General features: G+C 42.0%; 1 protein-coding gene across 1 annotated transcript in view; it reads left to right on the forward strand.

Annotated features, from left to right (window-relative positions):
- cacna1ha (calcium channel, voltage-dependent, T type, alpha 1H subunit a) overlaps window positions 1-26,321 on the forward strand; it is a 133,566-nt gene that overhangs the window by 91,373 nt on the left and 15,872 nt on the right. Inside the window, exons 11-27 of the mRNA XM_080905377.1 lie at window positions 972-1,138; window positions 1,387-1,581; window positions 5,983-6,134; window positions 7,548-7,733; window positions 7,863-7,980; window positions 13,270-13,425; window positions 13,863-13,950; window positions 14,081-14,355; window positions 15,421-15,792; window positions 17,521-17,624; window positions 18,207-18,330; window positions 20,138-20,206; window positions 20,326-20,510; window positions 21,811-21,937; window positions 22,254-22,379; window positions 23,094-23,183; window positions 23,739-23,931. Of these exons, the coding sequence (XP_080761503.1) occupies window positions 972-1,138; window positions 1,387-1,581; window positions 5,983-6,134; window positions 7,548-7,733; window positions 7,863-7,980; window positions 13,270-13,425; window positions 13,863-13,950; window positions 14,081-14,355; window positions 15,421-15,792; window positions 17,521-17,624; window positions 18,207-18,330; window positions 20,138-20,206; window positions 20,326-20,510; window positions 21,811-21,937; window positions 22,254-22,379; window positions 23,094-23,183; window positions 23,739-23,931 (2,727 nt within the window). The remainder of the gene's footprint in view (window positions 1-971; window positions 1,139-1,386; window positions 1,582-5,982; window positions 6,135-7,547; window positions 7,734-7,862; window positions 7,981-13,269; window positions 13,426-13,862; window positions 13,951-14,080; window positions 14,356-15,420; window positions 15,793-17,520; window positions 17,625-18,206; window positions 18,331-20,137; window positions 20,207-20,325; window positions 20,511-21,810; window positions 21,938-22,253; window positions 22,380-23,093; window positions 23,184-23,738; window positions 23,932-26,321) is intronic.

Below are 26,321 nucleotides of genomic sequence, written 5' to 3' on the forward strand. Positions count from 1 at the left end.
TCCTTATAAAAAAGTCGACCACATAAACATGTAGAAGCACTCATTTTTACTCCCCTCCAACTGTTCCACTTTTACAACAGTAAGCTTAACAAGCACCAGCAAGTGCTTTGCAGTAAAGGACTCGCCAATGATTCCCGGTGCTTTATACTACATAGAGTTGGTCCTACTTTGCTAATGGGGACTTCAGATCTTTTATCTTTTCTATTATTTATAGTTTTGATAAAGAATACACTTGGATCAAACGTAAATCAAAGCTAATGTCGAAATATATGATGTGCTTTAGTAGTAAAGATGCAAATTAGAGCCTAACTTTCATTGATTTCTTAAGTTGTCTAATAATATCACCATACCTACTTACAGATGATCCCTGCTTCAAATATGTAATTTTAAGAAAGTTTATTTTTATATTTACATTTAAAAACTTGATTTATTTACATTGATTTACTTGATTTACAGCAGGATATAGAATATATAATGTTAGAGTCGGACCGAAATAGGACTGATGCTGATACTTGGTGGTATTAAAAAGCTGATATATTGGCCAATATTTTCTTTTCTTTCAGACACACAAATATAAAAAGATTTCATTAAAAAATGTGTGTTGTTCTTATTTACGCACTTACACTCGATAAGACTAAACTTGGATTAGCTGTTTGTTTGCGGTGTTCAAAACATGTTGTAAACTGGGGAGCTGAGCGCCCTCTGGTGGACAGACTGTACAATGGCAGCATTCATATCGTGCTTGAAGGGTGTTTCTCTTGTGGCCTTTTTTTTAAACTTTAAAAATGTTCAATTAATTGCTGTTATAAATATCAATACCAATATACTGGGAAGTCGATATTAATTTAATATAATTTGTAAAAAAAAATTACCAAACCAAAACATGTTTGCTCATTAAAGATAAACACATAGGACAGTTATAGAAACTCCTTCAGCAATGTCTGACCATCATCACCCGTTCTTCCTTTCAGGTCGCCAGCGGCTGCTCTACCAGCTGGCGGGTATGGTGCCCAGCCCTCTTCTCTTGGAGCTACTTAGCTGCCCTTTGTGTGCCAGCAGCCTGGAGACCTTGGAGCTGGAACTGGGAGACCTAGAGGGAGGCAAGGGAGAGGCAGATGGACTACACGACTTCCCTCAGGTCAGAATGGATGGTTGTGGACTAATGATGATTTTAAACCTTGATGATTAATTCACAAGTGTTGATTAGACATATAATGATGATGAGCATGGTATATAAATAAATAAATACAATCTTTTAGTCTTCAAACCTAACACAGTGTTGTATTTGTGGATTATTTTGCATAGCGCCTAAAACTACAGTAATTAAAAAGCACAAGACATCCTTGTTGGTGTTTTGACTTATTGTATCCAAAATCTTGTATCCAGGGGGCCGATGTGAGAGGAGTGAGGGGTCGGAGCAGACGCCGTGGGGTTGTTGAATACGAAAATGGAGTGGTTCGTGCCTGGAGGGACCTCAGGGAAAAACTAAAGAGGATTGTGGAAAGTAAATACTTCAACCGCGGGATCATGATCGCTATTCTTGTGAATACTCTCAGCATGGGAATAGAGTACCACGAGCAGGTAAGACACAGGGGATAGGGTGTCGGGCGGATTTTGCTTTTCTGGGAATATGACACAAATCAGTGGTTTAAAGCTAAGAGGACTACTGGTGACAGGAGTTTAGTGAAAACGGGTAGCAAGTGTGTTTAAACAAATGCCTTTTTATGGCTCGTTCAGTCTGGGAGTCTGAATGAGAGGAAACGAGAGTTAGAGATGGAGGCAGAGTGAAGAGGGCTGAGGGGCTGAAGGAAATAAAGGGAAGGAGGGGGGTGGAAGGAGTAGCACCCACTCGTTTCCTCTTTCTCACACATAAATTACACGTCCAGGCACTGTCACACACTCCAGACTCACAGTTTCGACTTTATCCTATGTGGCCAACATCTGGAAAGTTTTACATTAAATAATACCATTGCTCTTTCCCTTCTCCGGTGTCACACGGACACATTTATGTAATGATATTTCACATTTACACATAGGAGCTGTTTCACTTCCCAGCAGGTCTGGAAATGGCTACAAATTCAAAGAAGAGATTCTGGTGCATGAACAAAGACCATTCCCTTCTTTCCTCTCTCTCTGTGTCTCCATGTCTCCCTCTCCAGGGGGATGTGTGTGCGTGTGTGCGCACATGTGAGTGTGTTTCTATCTTAGTGGCATAAACATAAGGAGCGACTAGAAGAACCATGGCCTTTTTAGGGCAATGACACACACATACACACACTCAAGCACACACATACACATGAAGCGAAGTGTTAAATACGAGTTCCTCCTCCCTTCAGTAGTCATCATCCCACATATGTTACACCTCGCCAACTTTTTGAGACTATGAGTGTAGCTGCGTGCGCGCGGAGAGGTGTATAAATGTGGGAGGCATAGTGCAGACTTTGTATGTGTGTAGAGACACAAAGAGAGAGGAAAAGAGAACAAGGGAGGCGATCAATGCTTGTTTTGGCTGCATTTAGATTTCATTTTAGAAATAGGCCGAACGTAAAATCGAGGTGTAAACTGACGTGCGCATAGTTTTCACACATGGAGCGTGGCACCCATCAGATGAGGTGCTGAGCTGATCTTTAACCTCACAAATTTCATTACAAATTAAATTACAAATTAGCGGGCCTTGATTGCAACATAAAAACTGTGTCTCTTGTTACTTAATCAAAGGTGGTTTGACAACAACAAATGCAATTTGTGCAATTTTAAACGTACCTACTTAATTCTCATAAGAAATAACAGGTTTCTGGTTACTTTGGTTCACATGTGAAAGATTTTTTTATGTGCATAACGTTCATGTATGTTACAGTTGTATTAATCCTGTCCCTGATTAACATTCACGGGTTCACCGTGTAAAATTAAATACATAATAGATGTTAAGGTACACTGCGTAACTGAGTCCACATGATTAGGCTTAGATTTTTACAGGGCTGGTATTACGATAATCAATGTTTTTTTCTGTACACTGCTTTGTACGGTGTGAGGTATGCAAGTCTCTGTTTTGCTTTTTGTCCTCTTGTTCCTAAGGGCAAGGTCATATGCAGAGCTGTGTTCAAAATTCTACACTCGAAATGCCTCCTTGTGGGTACTGAGAGTATTTCATTTTGATTGACCACCGCGTTGGTCAAATGTAAGGGTGGAAGTAGAAAACGGCATCTAAAGCAATAGTCCAGAGTGCTCGATGGGGACCATAAAACAAATTGATATACGCTTAAGAGCTTGTTATAATTGTTAAACCTCTCAGTTTCAAATGATCGCAGCAATACAGAGTCGATTGTTTCATGAGGCTGACGACTCAAAGGCACCTTCACTGTCGTTATTAATATGAAGAAAAGTGCTTTTTTCAGCTTTTCCAGTCCAGTTTTGTTTTTCATTTGCCCAACAACTTAAAAATGCTTTTCTTTGAAGGTGAAAGGAGTAGCATATGTAGCTTTTGCTGTGGCGTGAACTCAAACCCAGGCCCTGTTGTGTAGCCTTGGGCGTGCAGGGATCCCACTCAACCAGGTTAGCTGTAGCGGCACCCACAGCTCTATACCCTGGAGTTGTTTTCATTTATTTTATTCTACCATGTCAGACATAGTGTGCTGTCCTTTTTCAACATGCTGTTAAGTGGTACACAGACTGAATAAGAATCATCTGCAAAATTCTTTTTCACTTCTCCAGTGTAAAGACGGAGGGCCACTGAGGTACTGAAAATGCCATTAAGTCCAGTGTTAAACAATAATACATGTGTCTAGTACTATATTTGCCCAAGACAAACGCTTCCTGACAGCTCTTTTGAAGTTTTATTGAATTTATTTTAGGCTTTTCGTGGGATGTTTTGTCTTTGAAAAAAAACAACAACTTGTATTCTTTCTCTCACAACACAAGACACCAGCAGTTATATTTGAGTCCCTTGACATTACTACTGTGCCTCCCTCCCTCCCCCCCATGCTGGTGTTGTTTTTAAACTCCCTGAAAGTCCGCGTTAACTCACAAGCTCATCAGCAAAAATGCTGTATAATTTGTTAATTTGTTACACAACCCTGTTCTTACTCCACATTACTAAACGCAATTCATATTGATAATGGGCTTACAATTATAACAGCTTTAGCAGCAAGCATTTAAACTACTGTCAATCTAGCACTGTATAACACAAGTACTATCAGTGGGTACGCATGATATTGACAGAGATGTACCATACATACATTTTTCGGCAGTTGTTAAGGTCAGCAAAGAAGTACACTATGTTGCCAAAAGTATTCACTCACCCATCCACATCAACAAATTCAGGTGTACCAATCACTTGCTACATACCGCTAAACTTCATGTGGCGTTCAGATGAGCTCAAGAACAGTGTGTCAAGAGCTTTATGGGATGGGTTTACATGGCTGAGCAGCTGCATCCAAGTCTTACATCACCAAACACAATGCAAAGCGTTGGAAGCACGCCGCCAGTGGACTCTAGAGAAGTGGAGATGTGCTCCTTAATTGATGAATCACACTTCTCCATCTGGCAATCTGACAGACGAGTCGGGGTTTGACAGTTGCCAGGGTAACGGTACATGTCTGACTGCATTGTGCCAAGTGTAAAGTTGTGTGGGGTTGTTTGCCAGTAGTTGGGCTCAGCCCCTTAGATCCAGTGAAAGAAACTCTAAATTCTTCAGCATACCAAGAACTTTTTGGACAATTTCATGCTCCCAACTTCTTGTGAACAGCAGTGCAGAAACCAAGGTCCATGAGGACATGGATGAGTGAGTTTGGTGTGGAGGAAGTTGACTGGCCTGCACAGAGTCCTGATCTCAACCTGATAGAACGCTTTTAGGATGAATTAGAGGAGACTGCAAGCCAGGCCTTATCAATGTCTGATCTCACAAGTCCACTTTTGGAAGAATTGTCAAAAATTCTTGTAAACACACAGCCTTTCTAGAAGAGCTGAAGCTCATAAGCTGCAACATGTGAGCTGACATCATATTAAACTCTGTGGATTAAGAATGGGATATCACTAAATTTCCTATGCATGTGAAGGCAGATGAGCGAATACTTTTGGCAATATAGTGTATGTATATTAGCGTTGTCAGTGATACTCATAAATATGATCTATCTGTTATGGGCCTGGGGGTTTGGGTCTACTGCTTGTTGACTCCCACATATGCAGAGAGTCACAAGTGGTGTTAATAAGTCTTCCTTCTGTGGCATGAGAACTAAAATCTATCACAAGCTAAAGAGTTTCACAAACTGTGAGGGAGAGTAGAGAGAATTTATGGTTTCAGTCATGTGGGGATCATAAATATTCATTACGTGTGAATTTTGGGACTGCACAATGCTTGTTAGCAAAGACTCTTGATACTTAGCAAGTAAAACGAAATGTAATAAAAAGGCTGGTGGTTGAAGGGCTATTTTTTAAGAGCATTTAATGTTCGTGCAGGAGAATGATGTGAGACTGAGGTGCAATGTTGAAAGTCCACATTCACATACGCGCTATTACAATGGATTTGTAATAATGTAACTATGGTTTTCCAGCAGACTCGCAGACAAACAACAGACTTGCAATGCTTTAGTTAGTTTGTCCTGATGAGACGCAGTGTATGAACTCAGGATGTGGCACCAGAAAATTTACTGGAGCGCAAAAATGCAGAATTTTTAATACAAGATTTGACGTTTTACAAGAGGGCCTCGGTTAAATCTTTGCTGGATCACTGAGTGTAATGTGGTAAGTGAAGTAGATTAGCAGTTATAGATTGGTGTTGGCCCTATATTGATTGATAGGGCCTGGCTGCAGCTCTGATGTTGACTGATAATGTCTCAGCTCATGGCACAAAGGCTTGGAGGTAATACAGTGGACTTACTAACTATCTTGCTTCTTCATTCTTTTGTTTTCCTTCCTGCTTTATCTCCCATGCCCTCCTCCCCCCTCTTCTTTTCTTTTGCATTCTCTTTCTTTTGCTCCATCCAGCCCGAGGAACTGACTGATGTGTTAGAGATCAGCAACATCGTTTTCACCAGCATGTTTGTCCTGGAGATGGGTTTCATGCTGCTGGCTTTCGGCTTGTTTGGATACATCAGGAACCCATACAACATCTTTGACAGCATCATTGTTATCATCAGGTAGTATTTATCCGTGCTGTTTTGTCTCCACGTAGAGAAGAAAGTGCAGAGAGACCAAAGCAATCAGTAGCAGACAAGTAACAGTTGGAGGTATAGCGTGTGTCTAATTTCTCACCAACTTGAGGTTTCAGTTGTCAGGTTCAGTGCTGTAGCATCTCTTCTGTTGGTAAGATTGTCACAGTCATAAGGGAACACACGTCACTTGCTGCCTCAGCAGACTCCTTACTCTGTCAGTTGAGGTTTGCAGTGTGGCTCTCATTTAGCTTTGGGCCTTTCAAACTGTGATGTTCGGTTACTTTTGCTTTTGAAATAGAATTAGCTTTCTAATCACTACAGATAATCCTGTTACTACTGGTGAGCCACTTTAAAACACACATGTAATTACCTCTGCCAAGGATGTCGTGTTTTTGGTAGTGTGTGCATGCGTGTCATCATTGTGCCTGCAAACATGTTAGCTCAACAACTTTTAGATGAATTTCAATAAAACTTTGTAGGGTTGTAGAGTGGAATCATATTAACAGTCGATTCAAATTTGGCTTAAAACTTCAAAGTAAACATAATGATTTAGTGGTTGAAAATTGATATAATTCTTATAGATAAGGTATTTAGTTTAACATATAGAAAATAACATTAGAATAAAATGAAATAAAATATGTCACATTTCACCTTTGACCTCTCCTTCAAGGTCAATAGATTGATTTGAATGTCAAAGTGATAATAACTAATAATAATAATAATAAATAAGTCTTATAGCTCTATTTATAGTTAATGATGTAACTATATATTATTAACTATATATGGAGATTCTAAATGTCTCATTATTTTATTATGAGTTTGTTATGTACATTACAGTAACAGGTTATAACTGTTTAAATACATGAGCAATGTTCCTGAATAAGTGTAAATGTATATATATTTTTGAAAAAATATATCATTTTTAAAGTAACTTTAAAAAGAACAAATAAAATACAGTAAATATATAAAAAGATAATATATTTGGTTAAAAGTAAACACTCATGCTATGCGATACTGCAAATTTTGGTATTGATCCAATACAAAGTAAATACAGGGTCAGTAGTGCCAATACCTATACTGTTACCGATATTTTGAACTTATAAAGGCAGCTTTTGTAGGTGAGAGCAGTGTGTCATGATTTATGAGATGAATCATCAATTTGGGGAATAGACATAAACTATCAATCCTATGTTGTTAATATCGACCTGATATCAGTACCACCATTGGTATTGATACTATGGATATTTGGATCGATCTGGCCACCTTTAGTACTGCCTGGAAAGTGAGCAGCCTTGGTGGAGGTTTGTCCTCTTGTTTTGCTTTGTTTATGTGTTTTTTCACAAACAAATTTACTGAAGTTGTCCAGTATTTTAATACTTTGTTGTGGGTTGTTCTCAGTGTGTGGGAGATAATTGGCCAAGCAGACGGTGGGCTGTCAGTCCTGCGAACGTTTCGTCTGCTACGAGTTCTGAAGCTGGTTCGCTTCCTACCCGCTCTGAGGAGACAACTCGTAGTGCTGATGAAGACAATGGACAATGTGGCCACCTTCTGCATGCTTCTCATGCTTTTCATCTTCACTTTTAGGTAGGGGCTAAACAGATTTAACATTTTTCCCACCTGTCTCTCTTCAGGCTACTTTCTAGTGATGGAATATTGATGAGTATTAATGCAAACATCCAAATGAATATGTCTGCATTTCCTTTTTCTCTGCAGTATACTGGGCATGCATCTTTTTGGGTGTAAATTTAGTTTTCGCACAGAGAATGGAGACACCATCCCTGACCGAAAGAACTTTGACAGTCTGCTCTGGGCCATTGTCACTGTGTTCCAGGTTAGTTTCTGACTTACACTGTGCAACACTATAAGTTTGAATTATCTATAAGTTGGCTTTTGCTTTCCTATTTTTATGTCACATTGTCCAAACTGTGCATGACGATAACAAAATACGAGCTTACCTGTATCTACAGCTATAATATACATATACTGTAGGCATCCATTATAATAACCTGTCCGCGCCGCCTCTGCTTCAGGAAAAAACAGAAAGAGACAGATATATAGGAATAACCACATGGCCTATATAAATTGCTTAGGGAGGGTTCTGATGAAATTACAGATAAGGTGGTGAACTGAAGCCTCCATCTTACAAAGAACTGAAATAAATAAAAATTACTGCACATGTCCTCACATGTTATTGGTGGCATGGAGTCTGACACACTATTCTAAATGTCTAAATCAAATGTCAAAGTCAGTCTAGAGTGTGTTCGCGCGCACGCGTGTGTGTGTATATATTGCATATTTCTGCCAAGCGTCTTCTCTTGGTCCAATGCTGTAGAAAATTCTTCCCCCAGAATCTCTCTTTCACTATCACTTCTATTTTTTGCTCTCCCTCCCTGTGGAGGTTGTTCAATTGCACATGGATTGTCCTCTTTTCTATACTGGATGCCTCAGCATAAGACTAGAACACATAATGCAGAGCACTGTCTCACTTTAGTGCTGAAGAAGCATTTTGCCCTGAACTGACTGTCATACGCTTGCAGTAGTTTTCTGGAGTAGCTACAGTACACACAAATGTATGCATGGCACATACAGTGGGGGGAATAATTCTTTGATCCCTTTGTAAGTTTACTCAGAAAGAAACGAACAAGCTCCAAAAATCCAGAAAATAAATTATGTAAAAAATTATAAATAAATTTTCCCCTCATTTAGTTAAATATATGTATTTGATCCCAAACCCAACCCACAGATTACAGTCAGTCAATTACAGATACTACTGACCTCAGCTCATCATGACTATAAAGCACACCTGTCCACAGAATCAGTTTCTGTTAGGTGTGGCTGTGTGCAGGCAGGAATAGGACCCAAGGTGCAGACTCCGGAGACGGACGTGAACTCAAAAAGGCTTTAATTAGGTACTCAAAAATATAACATAACTGAAAAAACTCAAAACAAACTTAAACTGGAGAAATGACAGAACACACAGCTAAGAAAACAGTAGATCGCGACACAGACACTAAGAAACACAGGGCTTAAATACACAGAGGGAGCAATCAGGGAATGGGTAACAGGAGGGAAACACAGCTGGGGCAAATCAGGCCTAACGAGACAAGGGGAAGCAAAACCAGACACATTAACATCAGACATGGACTTTCAAAGTAAAACAGGAAACATAACACAGACTCACGGGCAGGCACTATAACAAAGGGAACAGAGACGTGGGAACAGGGCAGACACAAACATTGACTGAACACGGGGATATAGGAACTTAGGATACACATAGACGCGGACTAGACAAGGGGATGCAGGTGATAAGGGAGACAGAGCAACTAAAGAAGACAGAGACATAAGCCATAAGACAGAACTCAAAGAAACCAAAAACTAGAAAGTATAAATAATATCATAAACTCAAAAACCCTGGGTCGACGACCCAGGCATCCTAACAGTACCCCCCCCCTTAAGGGCTGGCTTCCAGACAGCCCAAACCAAAACATCAAAATCAAAAAAACAAAAACAACCCAACCAGGGTGGGCGGCGGGGGAAACAGGATGGAGGGCTCGAAACAAACCAAACAAGGAGCCAGAAACAATAAAACAAAAAAAAAAAAAGTGCAAACACTGGAGCCCGGAAAGCAACAGAACAAAACACAGAAACAAAGTCCAAAACAACAGCACCAAGGCCCAGGCAAAGTCCAAAAGCAAACAAACAAAAGAGCTCACGAAAGGCGCAGAGGCCCAGGCAATAGTCTCAAAAAAGTTCAGGGGGCCGGCCCGGAGGCTGACGGCACAACAGTCCAAACCCGGGTAGGTCAGGGGGGCGGCCCGGAGGCTGATGGTCCAAGAGTCCAGAAAACAGGTCAGGAGGCCGGCCGGGCGGGAGGCACCGACGGCGACCGAGCAGGTCAGGAGGCCGGCCGGGCGGGAGGCACTGGTGGCGGAGTACTTCAGGGGGCCGTCCACGACGGCGGCGTAGTTCAGAGGGCTGTCCATGACGGCAACGACGTCCAGTCATCGGCCGGACAGAACGTGTAGGACGAGCAGGCCGGACAGGACGTGCAGGCCGGGCAGGACGTGCAGGCCGGGCAGGACGTGCAGGAACAGACAGATTGGAGACCTCAGGAGCAGACAAAGCTGAACACTCGGAGACTGGACCAGGCGGAGCTGCAGAGGCCGAGGCCGGACCAGGCGGAGCTGCAGAGGCTGAGGCCGGACCAGGCGGAGCTGCAGAGGCTGAGGCTGAATCCGGACCAGGCGTAGCACAGGCTGAGGCTGAATCCGGACCAGGCGTAGCACAGGCTGAGGCTGAATCCGGACCAGGCGTAGCACAGGCTGAGGCTGAATCCGGACCAGGCGTAGCACAGGCTGAGGCTGAAGCCGGACCAGGCGAAGCTGCAGAGGCTGAGGCCGGACCAGGCGAAGCTGCAGACTCGGAGGCCGGACCAGGCGGTGGAGCCGGTGGTGGCTGAACGGCCCCCTCGGACCCTCCAGCGGAGACAGGTGGCTGAACGGGCCCCTCGGACCCCCCAGCGAAGACAGGTGGCTGAACGGGCCCCTCGGACCCCCCAGCAAAGACAGGTGGCTGAAAGGGCCCCTCGGACCCTCCAGCAGGAAGAGGAGGCTGAAGCGGTTCCTCGGACCCTCCAGCGGAGACAGGAGACTGAGCAAACAACTGAGGCGGTAACTGAGCAGGTGACTGAGCCGATAGGTGAGCTAATGTCTGAGCTATGGAGAGAAGTTTAAGTTGTATTGACTGTTGTAACGATGGCAGTAATGGCGGGTGAGGTGGTGGATTAGCAGATGGTTGGACTAGGTTGTCTGAGCCTACGGATCCTACAGAAAACTGCTGGACGGGCTCACCTGAGCCTCCAGCGAGGACAGAAACAGGTGCAAGTACCTGCCGGACACCAGCCACTCCCACCCGAGGAGAAGGTACGGGTGCAGGAGCTAACTGGTTCCCGGTCATCCTCACCCTGGGAGCCGGGACAAGCACAGTCAACGGCTGGGCAGCTGCAGTCCCCACCCGAGGAGCTGGTACGGGTGCAGCGACAGGCAGAGGCTCAGCCAGCCTAGACACCTGAGCAGGGACCAGCTGGACCTCAGCCTCCCTCACCTGAAGCACTGAAACAGGTGCAGGGGAATGCTGGGCCTGAGCTGCCCTGGGAGCAGGAACACAATGGTGCAAAGGAGCAGGCTCAGCAAACACAGACTCTTCTAAAACGTTTTTTAACTTCCTACCACCACCACGTCTAACAGTCTTAATAGTCTCAGTCTTAGCAGTGTTCATATGATTGTTAGTTTCCAGCTCCGAGGAACGACAGCAATCACAACTCACCACCGGGAGTTGCTCCGCAGAAAAAGAGTGGTGACGGTGTGAGCGTCGCCTCCTCCGGGAAGTGGGAGGTGGCGAACTGGGCTGCGAATCCTCCAAAGGACCGGGCTGCGATGAGGAAGCAGAGAGTTTGTGAAGCTCAGAACGTGGCAGACCCAAAAACAGAGCGAAGGACTGCAGCGGAGTGAGTCTACCGTCCGGCGTCACATAATCTTTCTTCCTCCGCCGCTTAACTCTCTTGTCGGACTGGTATTCCAGGGGTGAAGGCGGAGGTGTAGCGACTGGAGAGAAGGAGCACGTGTTCAACCTGATCGCCCGAGGCATAGACGCTGGCTCGGCCATAGCCATTTGGAGGCTGCGGGGCCCTCCCAAAGCCAAACGTGACCCATAGAAGGGTGACTGGAGCTCCTGGGCATGCTCAGCTTCCTCCCTCACGATCTCCTTGAGGAAGGCAGAAACTGCGGGTCGCTGATACCACACAGAGTCTGCTGGGTCCATGTTCTGGTCACGATCTTCTGTTAGGTGTGGCTGTGTGCAGGCAGGAATAGGACCCAAGGTGCAGACTCCGGAGACAGACGTGAACTCAAAAAAGGCTTTAATTTAATACTCAAAATATAACAAAACTGAAAAAACTCAAAACAAACTTAAACTAGAGAAATGACAGAACACACAGCTAAGAAAACGGTAGATCTTCCATCACAACCTCATCACCACCAGAGGCACAGCCACACAGTTGTTAGAGGACATCAGGAATAAGACTGCAGACCAGCACAAGGCTGGAATGAGCTACAAGACCATTAGCAAAAAGGTGATGAGAAGGTGACAACCGTTGGTGCCATTATTCAGAAGTGGCGGAATTATAAAATGACCATCAATCGTCCTCATGATCATGAGAAAGGTGGTAGACATCCCAAATGATCTGAAGGCAGTTGGGACCACGGTCACCAAGAGCACCTTTGGTAACACACTACAGTAGTGGATTGAAGTCTTGCAGTGCCCACAAGGATCCCCTCCTCAAGAAGACACATGTACAGGCCCGTCTTAAGGCGGCTAGTAAAACAAATGATTCAGAGAAAGCTTGGGAGAAAGTGCTGTGCTCAAATGACACCAAGGGTCTTTGGCATCAACTTGACCCGCCATGTTTGGAGGAAGAGAAATACTGAGTATGACCCAGAAAACACCATCCCTACAGTTAAGCACAGAGGTGGGAACATTGTGCTTTGTGGCTGTTTTTCTGCTAAGGGTGCAGGATGACTTTACTCCATTAAGCCAATGGACGGGTCTGTGTACTGTCCTAAAGCATACAGCACCACCAAGGCAAGAAACAAGTGGCTAAAGAAGAAGTGCATTAGGGTCATGAAGTGGTCCAGCCAGTTTCCAGACCTCAGTCCTATAAAAAAAAATCTGTGGAGGGAGCTGAAGCTTTGAACTGCCAATCAATTTATAACTTTTATGTTTTATGTGTACATATTTATGTATACACACACACATACATACAAGCACAGTGAAGTAGGAGGGCAGAGATGGAGCTTGCAGACATGCAAACACATGTAGACTCACAAACTTCCCATGTTAACCTATAGACAAACAGTATATGAAAATGAAGTATTTCGCCAGTAAAAGCAGCCGAGCATTTCATGTCTTCATGTTAATTTCTGCCAATATCTAAGGCTTGAACTTCTTATCCCCACTTTTAGTTTCATATCTCTAAACCTCACATCTTCCCTGTCCTGAATTTCTCCTTCTCCTTTCTTGTTAATGTGTGTGTAAATCTCTGTGTGTGCCATTCATTTCATAGATTCTTACCCAGGAGGACTGGAATGTGGTGTTGTATAACGGCATGGCTTCTACCTCTCCATGGGCGGCTCTCTACTTCGTTGCTCTTATGACATTTGGCAACTATGTGCTCTTCAATTTACTAGTGGCCATCTTGGTTGAAGGCTTCCAGGCTGAGGTGAGAAGAACTCGGACTCGTTGGTTTCTACATACAATAAAGGGTTCAGTATTTTTGGATTGTACTGGTTTATGAGCGGTCACCATTTTCCAGTATGCTACTTGTAGGCTTGTTTTACATTTTCAAAGCTGGTAATAAGGCACTCATATTGGTGCACATAATGTTCATAAAAGACAAAAGTCCTTTTCATTCCCTGCAAATTTCCTGTAGTTTAGCATAGTAAAGCCTTTGAAGAACATAAAAAGGAAGGGGAATTTCCCAGTCACTATCAGTCCTTTATCATTCAACCATGTGTACCCAGTGTATCTTTGGAGCGATTTAATTTGCTCATGGTCTGGGTGTTGATTGAAAAAAAATTTCCCCGTGATGTTAAAGTCAAAACAAAATGGGAAGCCAATACAGAAATATCATTGTTGTCATGTATGCATGTGTTACAGGGTGACGCTAATCGGTCAGAGTCAGATGATGACAAGAAATCAGACAACTTTGATGAGGACGAGAAGATAGAACAGTTCAGAGACACAGGTAGTGGTGTTTTCATGATATTCCTTTTCTGCTTTTACAGCTGATTGATCAGTAAAAACTGTAGTGAAAGCGGCAGGAGAAATAAAGCAATATGAAGCATTATAATATGCTGTATAACTCTCCTCCACAGAGCTAAAGCTCTCACTGATGATGACAGGTAATGGTCACATTGACCCTCGTGGCTCTATGGCTCCTCCCATAATCATGCGCACAGCAGCCACACCCATGCCTACACCTAAGAGCTCTCTTGGACCTGAGTCCATCCTCGGGGATGAGCTCATGTACATAGATGGAGCACCTCAATATAGTGAGGTAGGACTGGGTTTTCCTGAGGCAGGGGTCGGTCACCCAGAGTCCCGACGGGGAAGCTCAACATCAGTGGAGCCATACGATCTGCCTTCTCTGGTAAGTTATATGAAAGTCTTCATGTAAATACCATGTACAGTACAATATCTTCAGTTAATCATGAGTTAATTATTCCTGGTGGACTCACTGAAGATTCAGTAGATGTTATGAGGCTTGTTCTTTTATTTGAAAATCCATTTTCCTTATTGCTGATTCAAAATAAAAAAACTCACATCAACAATTTTTTTAAAAAGGGTAGAAGATATGAGACCAGCTTCATATGTGCATACCCAGTGGTTTCAAATGGAGTACCAAATATGGCCTAAAGAGCTAGTGAGCCCAGTGAGGTAACACTAGAACTAATCACAAGCTTCAAATGTTTCATTTCACAGAAACCAATCAGATCCACTTATGTCATATTTGTGACATTTAGCAACACCAGTTCTGTGAATTCTAATCTGAGTGAGAGAATAGCTATGATTTAGTCAGGCTTTAGGGATGCTTGACTTAGCTGAATTGATTTAACATTAATATATCATTTTCACTGGCGTATACACATATGCAGAAGGGAGCGGTGGTTTGGGAAGGTAGTCTCTGAAGGGGGCATGCTCACTTAACCACATTTACAGCTGCAAGACACGTAATTAGGAGGTCAGTGTGACACAAGGAGAGCGAGTATTCCAAAACTGGAAAATAATTTGGACACAGAGAGCCAATCATAGTCTTGTGTTACATGAGCGGGAACAAAAAACTGTTTGTAACTAAAGCATTTGGTCAAGTCTCAATTTTATGTCTATGAAATGTAGTTCACAGCTTGCTAATTTAACAACATTGAGAGAGATTGTGGGAAAAGCAGTATTCAATATGATAATTACTGTCTCAACGGTTGAGAACCATAATGAAAATTAAGCTAATAAAAGCCCTTGTTTGAGAGACTCATCAGAAATTTTACTGTGGAAGAGTGGGAAAAAGTATGAGAACATATGAAACGTTGTCAAATTTGAAATGATGCTACTCTCAGCAGATGATGAAAAGTTTTAACTGTTAGCCTCTTAAAAGCTGCTGTAACCGACATTCATTTTCACAACCACACATTACGCTCGCCCCTATTTTCTGTCTCTTCAGAGCCTCTCTAGTCCCGGGCGGCGTTCTCCTCTTCCTCCCCGTGGCGCTGGAAGCTCATGGGGAAGTCGACGCTCCAGCTGGAACAGCCTGGGAAGGGCACCGAGCCTCAAAAGGCGAGACACCAGCGGAGAGCGGGAGAGCTTGTTGTCTGGGGAAGGTGGAGAGGATGAGGATGCCAGGGATGGCAAAGTGGAGGCAGGGGGAAACAACAGACTAAAGCCGGGGTCCTTGGAACTGCTGCAGGCGTCTACTCTCTGCCCTTCTGTGGTAGCAGACTATGGTGACTGCAATGGGAGGACCGTGACCTACAACCCGAACGTGAACTCCGACCCCAAAGAAGACTCCTCCCCAGAGGACGATTTGGACGATGATGTAAGTGGCATTTGGTTGTTTCGTTTACTCTGCGGCTCGTTTTTACAATTAAATACAGATGCTCGTGGATGGATTTTGAAATGTTATGTAAATTCCTAATCTGTGCTCTCTGTGACTCTGTTTACACATTTTATTTCATTTTCTTCTCTCCTCTTGCAGTTCTCCCCTTCTGCCCTTTGCGTTCGCTTACTTTTGTATATAAATTAGAGTGTGCATTTTGTGTTCACACTGCAAAGCCTGGAGGGACACTAATTGTCATGCCTTAATTGATTAGTTTAGGCACTAATTGTTTTCTCAGTGGGTACAAAACAACTTGAGTACATGCAATCAGCACACTTATATATTTGTGCGTGGAAAACCTGGAGAGGCCCCCTTCCACTTCCCCCTCCTTGGTGGTTTTGGATGACCTCTTACGCAACAGTGTTCATGGGTTTATTGGCTCCAAATTGAGTTCATAATGCCATGAAATCCGCAGAAACAAAAGCCCTCTCCCCCGGCGAAGTGGATAAGTGAGGCTTAATACAGACAGTGTATTGATACATGGGTGTGTGTTTCAATGCACACTTGGAAGGGTATACACTGCGTGTGTGCACACGTTGTGCCAACTGAGGTGTGCACATACACGTTCTTCTCTGTGAGTGTCTATCTCAGATTATGGGCTTCGACTCCAAGGAGAGCTGAGCGGTTGGTTCTTGTCACAGGCGCACACACGCAGGATACGCCCAGATGCACACGTGCTCACATAATGGGCAGCCTGCCAAATAAGCAGTTTCTGAGAGGCCTAACTTTGGGTTGTTTTTAATTAGAATCCTGAAGTGCAGAAGCTGCGCACCTAAGCTTTCTTCTGTTTGTTTTATTACAAACTTTAATGAGTTTCAAAACACTTTCTATTGAGCTTGTGGCCTAGCTAAGTTGGAGGTCCGCCTGTTATAGTTCCAATTATCTCCCTTTACTTATGCAATGAAACACGTGTTTACTATGCCCCCATAGATTTAAGTGCAGAACGGCTAACATCAGCAACACCGTGGAAACTCGGCTTAAAGCCGTGCATTGCTTCTCTCTAATAGGATCTGCAGTGTAATTGTTGACGGGTTGTGCACATTAGAGTCGTCATAATACAATTTTACTTTTAACTGATAAACATAATATATAGTTTTGGCAATGACATTTAGCAGCATTCAGTTATATAAAAAGCTCTTGGGCTTACGCAGTTTCTCCACCTTCAAGGATTTTTTTGCATGATTTAATGTTCTAGCTGATCTTCAGTCGGGGTTTAAGGAGTGCACGCAGAACAAAAAGTAATAACATTTTTATTGCTCGGATTCTACAGATTGCATGCATAGTTTGTGGAGCAGCTGTCTATTTTTGGAGAGGAGCGCATCGTCCTTTTAGTAGCCTTGCTTCTAATCTACAACAATCTCAGCATTAATTAAATATTTATCAGTTGCGTTAGCTTCGATGTGTATATTAATATGTGTAAAAATGTGAAAAAGTATATCTGCCAGAATACTGAACCTTTAGATTTGCAAGACAAACCATTTGGAGTTTTTCACTGGGTGAGATTTGACGCACTTAGCTTTGACTGTAGCAGACATGACGGTAACAACAGTAATAAACATTTCACCAAATGCAAAGGTGACACCTATAGTTGGTTCGGAGATATTGACAGAGAAAGTAGTTTTGTTGTTGGTGTTAATGATGTTGATGTGCAACCATCGTTTTCTGCAGGCTTCTTTTTGCTACTGGACCAGGAAGGAGTTCCATAACATGAAGCCCCGATGGTGCAAAGAGCATGAAGACTGGACGCTGTACCTGTTTTCTCCAGAGAATCCGTAAGACAGACACACACACACACACACACACACACACACACACACACACACACACACACACACACACACACACACACACACACACACACACACACACACAGTAGTCTTTTCATCCTTGCATTCATATCTTGGAGATTTACCCTAATCCTGTAGGATCACAGTTACTACACTTACACTAATCCTAACCCGAACCTAACCCCAAACTATTTATACTAAGACACAATGATTTACATTTTCAGCATTAGCTTGTGTCACCAAAGTGTGATTGCACTGGCAGATTTATGTCCCACCAGCATGAGTTTCACACACACACACGGATCCATACGAAGAATTCAGTCCGTTCTGTTGTCACCCTCTGCCATCCATTTTTCTGCTTACTCACTGGCCTATTCCTCTCTGGTTCTTCTTTTTTTAATTTAACTATTTCTGTCTCTTGTATTTTTTACTGAATTCTCACTATTATTTATTTGATTATCAGTTTTAATAAATGATGGATATTTTATTGTTTTATCAGAGTTGCGTGTATGTTTGTCTGTGTTTTTTTTTATTTTTTTAATTTACTGTTTTTGGGGGTTTTTTTAGGTTCCGTATGTGGTGCCAGAAAGTGATCTCTCACAGACTGTTTGACCACATAGTTCTAGTTTTCATCTTTCTCAACTGCATCACCATTGCTCTGGAAAGACCTGATATAAAAAATGACAGCACGGTAAGACACACACGCACAGCCAATACACACCAGGACTGTTTTATTTAGTTTCTATCTCTTATAACTGATCCTTAATTAAGTAAGAGAAACAGGCAAAATTTCCTCTGTTATATGTGATGCTTTGATGCTTTTTATCCCTTCCATTGTTACCTGTAGTAACAAAGGTTTCTTGCTTGGGCTTCACATACACTCAGCTTGTGCTTTAGTCTGGGTACTGGGGTCTTTCACTACATTCACATAGTAAAAAAGAAAGTACACGCTTTTTAAATTCTAAGGTTTTAGATATCTGCAAATAATGTGGTCCTTAACAGTTCTTAAAATTAGGCAAATACAACCTCAGATATGAGGTTGTCCATTAACAGTTAACACATTACATTAACAATGTCTTAGACTCTGCAAGCCTCAGTTAACATTTCAAATGTTAAAGTTAATGAAGGTAGAGTTAGAAAAAAGCCAAAGAAGCGTGTCTTGTTTGGAAGGGTTGCCTGGAGAAAGGCTCTTTTCTCTAAAAAGAACATGGCAGCATGGTTTAGGTTTGCAAAGCTCCATCTGAACAAACCACAAGAATCCTGGAACAATGTCTCTTGGACAGATAAGACCAAAGTGGAGCTGTATGGCCATTATGCACAGTGCCACGTTTGGTGAAAACCAAACAGAACATATCAGCAAAAACACTCCATAGCGACTGTCAAGCACGGTGTTGGGGTGGTGACTTGTGCTTCTTTTGCTGCCACGAGACCTGGCCACCTTGAAGCCATTGAGTCAAAGATGAACTCTGTATACCAAAGTATTCTAGAATCATCTATCCTGCAGCTAAAGCATAGTCCAAATTGCTTAATGGAAAAAAATCTACAACAGAAAGGCTGAAAAAGAAAAGAATCAAGGTGCTACAATAATGTATTTGTTTTCAACTTTGTCAGCTTTGCCTTCATTTTCTATTTTCCAAAGTAAATTAGTAAAAGCAAAGAATTACAAAACATTTATTCACAATATATCATATTATGTGCTTTTTGGTGCTTGATTGATGATTATTTGCAGAAAGCTTAGAAAAAAATTGTCACTAACCGCTGTGTGAGGCAAGGAAGGATAAGACCCGAATGCAGGGCTCTCAGGCAGAACGTGAACTCAAAAACAGCTTTATTGCCAGATTCACAAAAAAACATTAGCTAAACTGGGAAGGAGCTAGAAACTAAAATAAACAGACAGCACACAGCATCGAGGGATGGCAACAGACAGAAGGAGATACAGACAATATTTCAAGAGGGTGTCAGGGCAGGAAACACCTGGGGAACACAGCTGAACATAGTCTGACTGAAGAGGCAGGGGAGCCACATTACATTACACATACAGGACAGATGACCATGAGAATAAAACAGGAAAAAGACGGACCAGACACAGGAAGACAGGGAACACAAACACTGAGGCGAGACTGACAAAAAACAGGGAGCGAGGGACAGAGACTTGAGCTTTATAACCAGACGTGACCACACACAGGGGACGCAGGGGAGGACCCACCAAGAGACTAATACCGACTGGACACAGAAGGGAACAAAATCAAACAAGAACTATGAACTACAAACATAACAAAACCGAACATTAGCATATCAATAGTTGGGTTGAAGACCCAGGGCCATGATAAAAATCATTTTATTAAAGTGTACAAGAGCTGAAAGAATAAAACTCCAGAGTTTAAAACCTTTAAAAAGACACATTTTAGACTGATGCTAGATACTCTGTACTCTGTAGTGTGATGTGGCGTGTGCTACATGGTATGTGGGCTGAAATATAATATCACTCTCTTCTTTAGGAGCGACATTTCCTGAGTGTGTCCAACTATATTTTCACTGTGATCTTCCTAGCAGAGATGGCCATTAAGGTAAGAATCATTTCCTTTTCTTTCTTCTGTAGATGAACCTTTTTCTATTTTCTACTGGATCTAGATTATTGTGATTACTGCCTTGTGTACAGCTTAATTTGTATTTTAATAATTCCCAGGTTGTAGCTCTTGGTTTCTGCTTTGGGAAGCAGAGCTACCTCCAGTCCAGTTGGAACATTCTGGATGGTGTATTGGTGTTTGTGTCTCTGATCGACATTTTGGTTTATCTGGCCTATCATGGTGAAAACAAGATCCTGGGAATTCTGAGAGTACTTCGCCTGCTACGAACACTTCGCCCACTGAGGTACATGTTGGATTTTCTTTTGTATGTGGATACTGTCTTCTCACCTTTTGGAGGGTTATAGTGTAGTGGTTTGCATATTTGCCTAAAGTACAAAAGATCCATATGTTGATCCCAGGAAGACACACAAGGAATCTAGAGTAAATATCTGCTGAATCATGTGCAAATTTGCAGTGCTACTTTATATCGTCAAAAGTATTTGCTCGTCTGCCTTCACACATATACACTTCACTGACATCATATTATTAATCCATAGGCTTTAATATGATGTCAGCCCACTCTTTGTTCTGGGAAGACTTTCCACAGGGTTTAGGAATGTTTGTGGGAATTTTTGACCATTCTTACAGAAGTGTATTTTTGTGCACTGGTTTGCAGTTATATTGGAACAGGAAGGGGCCAATCCCAAATTGTTCCCACAAAGCTGGGAGCATGGAATTGGCCAAAATGTCTTGGTAAGCTGAAACATTAAGAGTTCCTTTCACTGGAACTAAGAGGCAGAGTCAAACTCCTGAAATACAACCGCACACTTGGCACAGTGCAGTCAGACAAGTACCGTTCCCTGAGCAAACGCCAAACCCATACATTCGTCACTCTAGAGAACCCATCTCTAGTGCTCTAGAGTCCTATGGTCCTATGCTTTACAAACACTGCATCCGATGCTTTACATTGCACTCGGTGATGTATGGCTTGGTTACAGCTGCTCGCCATGGAAATCCATGGATAAAGCTCTCTTCACACTGTTGAGCTAATCTGAAACCACATGAAGTTGGGAAAGTTGGGAATCTCAGTGCACGATGCGACTCAGTATTTGCTAACCCTGCTCTGTGAGCCTACTACTACCGCTCTGCAGCTGAGTTGATGTCGTTCCCTGTAAATCCCACTAACACCTGACTGTGGAATATTTCGTAGTGAGGAAATTTCGCGACGGGATTTGTTCCACAGAGGTGACATCCTATCACGGTATCACGCCGGGACTCATTGAGCTCCTGAGAGCGACCCATTCTTTAACAAATGTTTGTAGAAGCAGTCTGCGTGCTTGTGTGCTTGATTAAATACACCTGTGGCCATAGAAGTGATTGAAACACCTGAATTCGATGATTTGGATGGGTGAATGAATACTTTTGTCAGTGTGGTGATGGAAGGGATCCCTTAGGAATAAGGGGAAATTTGAAAGTAGCTTTTATATATTGATGCACATGTGCTGGATACTTTTTTGTTGCTCTACCTTGTTTGGGTTCTAGTTTTTTAATGTGCTGCATTTATTGGTACTTGTGTTAAACATGTTTTGGTTTGTGTGTTCCAGGGTGATCAGTCGAGCCCCAGGATTAAAGCTTGTTGTGGAGACTCTCATCACCTCTCTTAGACCTATTGGGAACATTGTTTTGATATGCTGCGCCTTCTTCATTATCTTTGGAATCTTGGGGGTCCAGGTAATCACTGTTCCACAACACAGAGATGCCTTACACCTTTTGTTGCTTAAATGTCACTCAGTATCCAATCAACAATTAGCTTTTTGTTTGAGCATTTTTGAAAGAATGACAGTTAGGTGAAGTGTGAAAAGAAACAAGATGACCTGGTATTACCCAAGGACTGAGGGAAACGTATGATAATAATATGTTCTACAAAACTTCCCTTTATTTCTTTATTTCTGGCTTTATAAGCTACAAACTCTGGTACATAACATGTAAATGGCTACCAAAATAGCCCCGCAGATAACTCTCTCTATGTTTTTCTGTTTCACTCTAGCTGTTCAAAGGGAAGTTCTACCACTGTGAAGGTCTGGACACAAGAAACATCACCAACAAATCAGACTGTCTGCAGGCTAACTACCGCTGGATACGAAAAAAGTACAACTTTGACAACCTGATTCAGGTAACAAACAATAGATTGAGGGTGAGATTTGGCAAAAAAGATGGGGCATGAGTGTGGAATCAGCACTGCACAATCTCACTGTGAGCTGTTTTAACTAACTTTACAGTACTGTACAAAAGTCTTGAGCTATCCCTCATTTTTTAATATTTTGTTTCCAAGGAGCAAGGATGAGTTTTTAATGAGGTTTTGAGAAACAGTTCTCCAGGCTTTCTGCAGAGCTTTCAGAGTTTTTCTTTGGACACTGCCTTATTTTCAGTCCAATCCTTTTAATTTTTGGTATCCAGTTGTTCCATAATTTTTTAATTGTTTTTGATAAATCACCCCTGGGGCGCCTCTGTCAGTGCGCCCCAGGGTGGCTGTGGCTACAATGTAGCTGCCATCACCAGTGTGTGAATGTGTGCGTGAATGGGTGGATGACTGGATATGTAAAGCGCTTTGGGGTCCTTAGGGACTAGTAAAGCGCTATATAAATACAGGCCATTTACAGGCCATTACCTTGCTGCATCTTCAGCAAATAATTACTTAAAAATGTCCCAACTTCTATGACATATTTCATGGTATTAATATATTATGTTATTATTATATGCAGAACAGCACAAAATCACCTAAGGCTTTTAAGCTTCTAGTAATGATGGAGAAATAGAGTTACAAGTCAGCATAACAAACTGATCACATGTGTAATGACTTCCTGTATTGTTTGTGTTTAATATCCAGGCTCTGATGTCTTTGTTTGTGCTGTCGTGTAAGGATGGCTGGGTTACCATCATGTATGATGGGCTGGATGCAGTAGGAGTGGACCAACAGGTAATGGTGTGAGAAATTGCTAAGCTGTAAAATTGCCTTGTGTCAGGTAGACAAAAAATATCTTTGTAGTGTTAATCTACATCCACCCTCGAAGTGATTACTTATTCGTGGATCGTTTGAAGGTGACAGTAAGTCGTAGGCGGACGTTCCATGATCCAGTTCGCCCAGGAAATCCTCATTGGTAGTCCCTTCAGTTGCTCACTTCGAAGTTTAGAAGTTTATCTGAGATCCCAACCACTTCATGTTGCCAAATGTCACGTTCTCTAGTCTGTGGTTGTGACATCACTGCATATCGCGTCAAATGTGCACACAGCTTTAAGTGACAAAGAGAAAACAGTTTAAAAGGTGGAGCTTTCCCTGAACATTTTCTAGGGATTTGACCTGCTTCTGAATGTTGTAAGTGATAAGATACTGACAGTTTGGGTGCTGGTATCTCTTCTACTTGCACAAGATGATCAGAAGAGCTAAAAGTCCTGTTCTTTTTTGTTTTCAGTAAGAAATATGCATAAAAAACTGAAAAAGCAAATATTCTCTGCTGTCTTCTGCTTTCCTCAGCCTAAAAGGAACAACAATCCTTGGATGCTCCTCTACTTTATCTCCTTCCTGCTCATCGTCAGCTTCTTCGTCCTTAATATGTTTGTTGGGGTTGTGGTGGAGAATTTCCACAAGTGCCGACAGGACCAGGAAGAGGAGGAGGCGCGCTTACGGGAAGAGAAGAGGCTCAAAATGAAAGAGAAAAAGCGCAGGAGTAAGGAGAATGAAGGGGCTGGTCGGTAGTCTATTTTTCTGAGCACTGCCTGCTTTCAGAGCCTGAAAAAAAGAGAACGGGAATGAGAAAAAGAAACAAACAGGGATACATGTATATATGACAGACTGAAACATTAAAAGAGGGAGAATTTAAAAGACTGGCTAGCTCACGCAAACAGTGATCGATCACTGACAGGGGGCGTGGACTACATCAGTCTGATGCATGCAAATGCATGACTGCAGCCCTACTCTTACCCTTTTTCTAACACTGCAGGAAAAACTTGAGCAGTTGTTTTAACCTAAAACTTTGTATGCTCACCCTTTAATTAATGGAACTGCCACCAGTTTAGTGTAAAAGTATTAACAGTACTTAATCTATTTTAAATACGTCTCAGATACCAAATTTAAATACAACAAAACCTGTAATAAGCTAACTTTTGTTTTTGGTTTCATTACTTTTAAAAAGCACCTTTATAACACTTGCTGCATGTGAAAGTAATTAACGGCTGCATTTCTCCAGATGTCTTTCGAAATTTTGCTAGCAAAATTTGAATTGGTGAAATGCCAGTAAACCCCTCCCTCCTTGCGAATGCATGTGCAACACTGACCATGAAATGGTTCTTGTCATGGATAGAAGAAGAAGGATATTTCCTGTAAACACGCTTTGACTGGCAGACTCAGAAACATAGCAGACACTTTGGCTGCTATACCTGTAAACACCTTGGGTAGCTGCGCTGTTAGCATATGTTAAGTTACGTAGATAAAAATTGTTGTTTGTTGCACCTTATAGCTAATGCAAGGACATGCTGGTAGAAACATCAGAAACACACCACCCACTGCAATCATGATTCAAAGTACTGTACAGTCACAATACAGAAGAGTATTTCATTTAGGGACTTGATTGTGAATGAGAGAAATTTGTAGAAGTATTTTGTCTTATATTCATTTACGTAATCGCAGAGTTACATTTTAAGGCAGTATATGGTGTGAGCAGAACACAGCTATTTCATGTTCTAATGGCACCATGTCTCACTGGTCTAAAACTGCTCTTGATAAATGTAATATAAGCTACTTGAATGTCTCAGAGGAATGAGCCTGTTCATAGGGATTTGGGCATATGATCAATCAAAACTCACTGATCAATCAAAAAACGAATGTAGTTTTAGACTACTGAGATTTTTTTTCCTGCAAGTATTTTAGAGAAAAGTGGCTCCAGTGTTTGTTCAACAGCACCCCCTAATTCTCAAACTAAAATCTTAAGGAATTTGACAGCAATATTAACTGATTAATTTGAAATTATTGAGCTCAATTTAAAGCGTTTAGATTATCGCTAAAGCAGTACAAGCTGAACGATCTCATTTGTTAAAGGATGGTGTTGTTGAACATACCCTGCACAGCCCCTCTAAATCCTAGTTTTAAAAAGAATGGCATGAAAGCATGCAGTCGATGCATAGGGCAGGGCATGGTATACGTGAGAGTATGTCAAAGACATTCACATACACGTTCGATAATTACAGTGGACATGTGAGTATGCAGTCTAGTTTGATAACAAGCACATATAAATAGCCAGGGTCTCATTTGTAAAACACTTGTTGTATGTTGGCACCGTAACAAAAATGTATAAATGCACACAAAAGCAAAAAATGCCATCCACCAAGATATCAATTTGGATTGGCTTCTTCTGTTCATACACAATGTAGTCCTAACCTATGTAAGCATCTGTGATCCTTGACTGGGTAGTGCTATCTCAAACAGCAGCAAGTTTCACACTTACAGAAATGAGAAAGTTTAATTAGCGTCAACATTCTGACTATTAACCTAATATTAAATATGTAAACATGGCATTAACATGCATAACCATAAAACATTTGAAACAGCTAGTTAGCATTGGTAATGGTATTTTCAGTGCCACTGGACTTCCTTAATCTGGCTAAAAATTGGCTTATGTTTCCTCCTCCTCTAATGTCACTCTAACTTTTGATTCTTAAGAGTGCAACATGCACGGCACTTGCTTATCATTACGTATGCACAATTGAGGTCAGAGGTTTACATCCACTTATCGTAGGCATGAATTTCATGGTAATTTTGGGCGTTCAATGATTTCTTTGAACTGTTCTTTTTCCAGGGTCGAATCATTGTACAGCACACATCTTTGACCACTTAAACAAACAAGAATTAGGTGCACAAATATATTCATACATCCCCACTAATATTTGGTGTCTCTAAGCAATTTGTGCTTCGACCAGATGCTTTTGGTCACCGTCAACAACCTTCTGGCATAATGCTGGCAGGATATTTAACAACTTGTCTTGGCAGAGTTGGTAGAGTTTATTTTTATTGATTGGTGTCATGGCGCGGACTCAACTTTTAACACATGTACAATAGGGTTAA

Source organism: Rhamphochromis sp. 'chilingali' (genome assembly GCF_963969265.1).
Source record: "Rhamphochromis sp. 'chilingali' genome assembly, chromosome: 15".
NCBI classification, from domain to species: Eukaryota; Metazoa; Chordata; class Actinopteri; order Cichliformes; family Cichlidae; genus Rhamphochromis; species Rhamphochromis sp. 'chilingali'.